The 4314-nt window shown below is 33.0% G+C and overlaps 1 protein-coding gene across 1 annotated transcript; it reads right to left on the reverse strand.

Annotated features, from left to right (window-relative positions):
- LOC107647423 (E3 ubiquitin-protein ligase SGR9, amyloplastic-like) lies at nucleotides 2768-3526 on the reverse strand. The gene has a single exon (XM_016351498.1). It carries the CDS (start codon nucleotides 3524-3526, stop codon nucleotides 2768-2770), a length of 759 nt encoding a protein of 252 aa, XP_016206984.1.

Below are 4314 nucleotides of genomic sequence, written 5' to 3' on the forward strand. Positions count from 1 at the left end.
TGCCTGTTCGGCCGGTTTTTTGTCAGGCGGTTTTTCATGCCAACCGGATCAGTTGAAAGACCGATTTTTTGTTAACCCGGTCGAACCGATCGGTCCAATTCGGTTTTCAGAACATTGGTGAAAACGTATCTGAATTCGTGAGTATAATTGAGAAAGTTTTGGTTTTTTGTCTTCTTCAACCAAAGCCTTTTGTATTTTTTATAGGACTGAATCACAACTCCAAAAGAGCTACGGAAGCGACTTTGATGCGTTGGGGACTAAAATCCTAAATCACTATTTACATATGAGTATAGCATTTATTAAACTCTAAAATCCAAATAAAATAGCATTTAATTTCAAATAAAAAATAATAATGACTTATTTAATTCAATATTTATGATAATAAATAAGATCATCGTTATATAAGTTATTTAATGTGAAATAGTTTAATTTGTAATTATAATTAATATATGTATTACCTATAAATAGATTAAGAAATAATAATTTCTTAACAATCTCTCACTTAGGCTATACACATATTTTCTTAAGATAATCAGGAAAAGTATAGGTAGACAATAAAAATGCTAATATATATTAAAAAATACTCTTAAAAATATGCACATAAATTTTATCATTAAATACTCTTAGAATACATAACCAAAAGGCGATTTTAGTTAGCGTTGAAACTTATGTAATAGTGGGCAAGCATTATTTTTTTGTGAGTATTTGATTTAATGTGTTATTTATTTATTTATTTATTTTTTTTTTGCAAGTGAAATAATATTTCTTGTATATTTTGGTGCGAGATAGATACCAATTTTGCGTGATAAGCATGAAATGGGCTGGTTGTTATGGGTTTAAGGTTTGTCTAGGTCGGAGCGGCCAGTGCACCCAATTTTGTCTAGGTCCATCTGTGCTTACAGGAATTGGACTGCCATTAGCCCATTAGTATTATTATCTTGGGGAAGGTCGTTTTCTTGGTCAGAATAGTTGGTTGAGGTAAATTTCTTCACCAGAAACAATCTATGCCGATACTTTCACCCTTTTTGCCGTAAAAACCTTTGGAAAAGTAGGGACTAGTAACTTTTTCAAATTTTGGCCAGCATATAATCAGTAAAAAAATTGGATAAAATCTCACACCATTAAAATTATTATTGATGGCTATTTGATGGCTACAAATTACAAAAGTTACTGACGCCTAACACTCCTCAAAACCCTTAGCACTTCTCACATACTGTCACCATCTTTTCCCACATGTTAATGCCTCCAGACACTCAGCCTCTTCAATATATATATTTTTTTTAGTCTTGACCCCCTTCAATATCAAAGCCACTTCCCAGTAAAATGTAAAGCGACTCTTTCTCATACGTTAATGAATAAAATAATTTATTTTTGGCCATTCATCTGAAAAATTATCACATAAAGGAAGTTAATAGAACTAGTATAAAAGGAAAATACTAACAAACTCAGGTACTTAAAAAATCACTGCAGATGGTTACAACTTACACGGTTAGGAATCACTTCCTGCATCTTTGCAGGTTACCAGATGCGCAATCTTGAATATTATAATTTCCTCCTTCCTACAAGAATCAGTGGCGATTTCTTTCCTTTTTTCCCCTTAAATTGTTATGAAAAGTTAGCACCTATAGCTATAACTACCACAAATCACATGGTTTGCATCCCCTGCCTCTGTCCAATTCCTTACATGCTCATCTGCATAGCTTTACGGTCCATTTTTCCGTAGTCGTCTGTCAGTGGCGTCTCAACCATTGAATATGTGAGGCCACAACTGCAACCTCCATTAGTTAATGTTTTGCTTGCAAGCCAATAAATAGAGAACCGCAGCCTGCATCAGTTCACATTAGAAGAGTGGCTCTGGGTGATTATAGTGGGTCAGCTATTTCAGTGTTTAACACGGTTGCTTCTATTCTAATGTCTCATAGCTTTTTACTAGACTGGACACAAACCAAGAGGGGAAGATACATAGGGACCAAGTTCATCACTGATTCTTATCATACATATATAATTATATATGCACGTCATTTGACTTCAACTCGTTAGTTTTTTATGAGTCAAACCTTTACATTCTAGTGCCAACTGGCAACTTAACAAATGATTGTGAAGACACACGTCACATCCAAATTTAACGAAGATTGTGAGTGCTCTCTTACCCATTTCAAATCAAGAAACTCAAGGCCAGAACACGAAACATCTGCCCAGAAACACGCAGATAACGAAGAATCCTCTCCCGCATTCACACAAAAAATTAAAATTAAAAAAAAATCACATCGCAAAAAACCCTCACCCAGACCGTCAGAACACGAAACATCCGCCCCTCATCCCTTGGCAAAGCACCCTGTGCCACACCTCCTCAACCCCTATTTCCCTTGTCGCTTTTATAATTTTTTAAATTATTTTAACTGAATTGTTCCACATTATGGTCAACAGCGAAAGTTCTTATTCTATTCTGTACAAAAAGAAATTCTTATTCTAATTCCGAATCCTTTCTTTCTTTAACAAACAAAAATAAGGTTTTTCTTTTTCAATAAAGCTGCTTAGAAAATTAAAACAGAAAACAATATAAAAAAGAAAAAAAATTGGGAAAGAGAACTCCACACAAAATGCATAATATTATTCACATGATGAATTACATCCAAATTACACAGAATCAACTAACTAATTTTTTTTCATGATTAAATGCATAATACTATTCACATTATGAACTAGAACCAAACTACACAGAAGAATCAAGTAACTAATTTCAATTTTTATTTACATTTTTGACGATCTAATCTGTTGGCATCGGATAGCGACATAAAGGGCATAAATGACTAGTCTTGAGCCAGTGGATGATGCATTCTTGATGATACACATGCTTACAAGGCATTGATAAAACTTGTTCTGCATCATCACCGTAATCAAATTCAGATAGACAAATACTGCACCTCTCTGTTGCATTGTTATTCTTTTCAAGCTTCACTTCCTCGAGAGAATCAATGGCATTCTTGGAAGTAGGAACCATCTTAATATTAGTATTTTCCATGGACTCTTCAATGATGAAGTCGGTGATAATGTCGTCGTAGTCATCAACAAACAATAACGAATTCTGGATAATAATGTCCAAATTCAAACTGAACAAACGAAAATCAGGTCTTTCGTAGAGGAATCCGGAACGACGAGTTTGAATTATGGCTTCCGCGTAGGATATAACATCTGGCATCATCTGATGAATCAAGACATTTGGTATAACAGCATCAGGAAAATGCAATTGCATGTGTGATGAACCGTTTTGAAGAAATTCTTGCGCTTGCATTAGAATTGAGCTGTGACATGCAAACGTATCAATGGCTCCTAACACTGGATCATGTGATTGTGGTTGTTGAGGATCAGTAGTCCAGCATGTTTGATGCCTAACTCGTACCTTGAGAATGAAGTAATCTGCTGTTTTATCTCTCATGTGAGTTAGATAAAGTTGCAAATCAGCCTCCTGTTCTTGCAACAATGAGGGAGATGACACTTCCCAGAAAAAACCAAATGGCGACGTCATGATGATGAAATTGAGAACTGGTTTGATGCTTCAAGTTCGTTTATCAGAAATATAAGAAACTTTCTCTAATAGAAATAAGAATCAAACTGAGAATTAATCTTGTTGCTTTCTGCTTACTTATATATATATATATATATACAAGAGTTCCTAGTAAAATTTGGTACTGAATCTTAATTGTATACTAATTTTTTTTTTCCAAAGTGACATTACTTTAAGACAGGGAAGGTAATTGGATCTTTTCTTGGAGTAGTTATAAATAGATTGATAAATTGATTAGACAAAAGAAATAAATTGATTTACAAAGATTTTGTACAAAATTATTACCAAGTGGTTGAATACTTGAATCCTAATTTATAATTTGGACGATCTTTCCTTTTATAGAAATTTAGTAAGCACAGGCATACTTAGAAGATTTCCGATCCCTGTAAAAAGAGTTCAAATATCCTGTTCAAATACTTCACAGTCCCTTATCACTTGCTTTAAATTTCATGATAAACACTCTTCAATTAATTTTTGTTTGTTCCCATTCTTTTTTAAACAATTTTTTTTATTCGAATGCACTTCTCTACTTGTCCTCGATTATCAAGCATTCAAGATATTCAAAATACAAATATATACCGATAATCCAATTCAATTCAATTAACTTGGATTTTTTAGGATAACATTACATCTATCAAAAATCAATCCCTGTTAGCATAGAAAAATACGATTTAGCATCTCATAATTTTTTATATTATTATAAATAAATTTGATTATTTTAATTATTAATTATTTAATTAAAAATACAT

The sequence above is a fragment of the Arachis ipaensis genome, chromosome B06 (genome assembly GCF_000816755.2).
Source record: "Arachis ipaensis cultivar K30076 chromosome B06, Araip1.1, whole genome shotgun sequence".
NCBI classification, from domain to species: domain Eukaryota; kingdom Viridiplantae; phylum Streptophyta; class Magnoliopsida; order Fabales; family Fabaceae; genus Arachis; species Arachis ipaensis.

Coding starts and splice junctions, on each gene's coding strand:
- LOC107647423 (XM_016351498.1), bottom strand. CDS start 3,526: ATGACGTCGCCATTTGGTTTTTTCTGGGAAGTGTCATCTCCCTCATTG.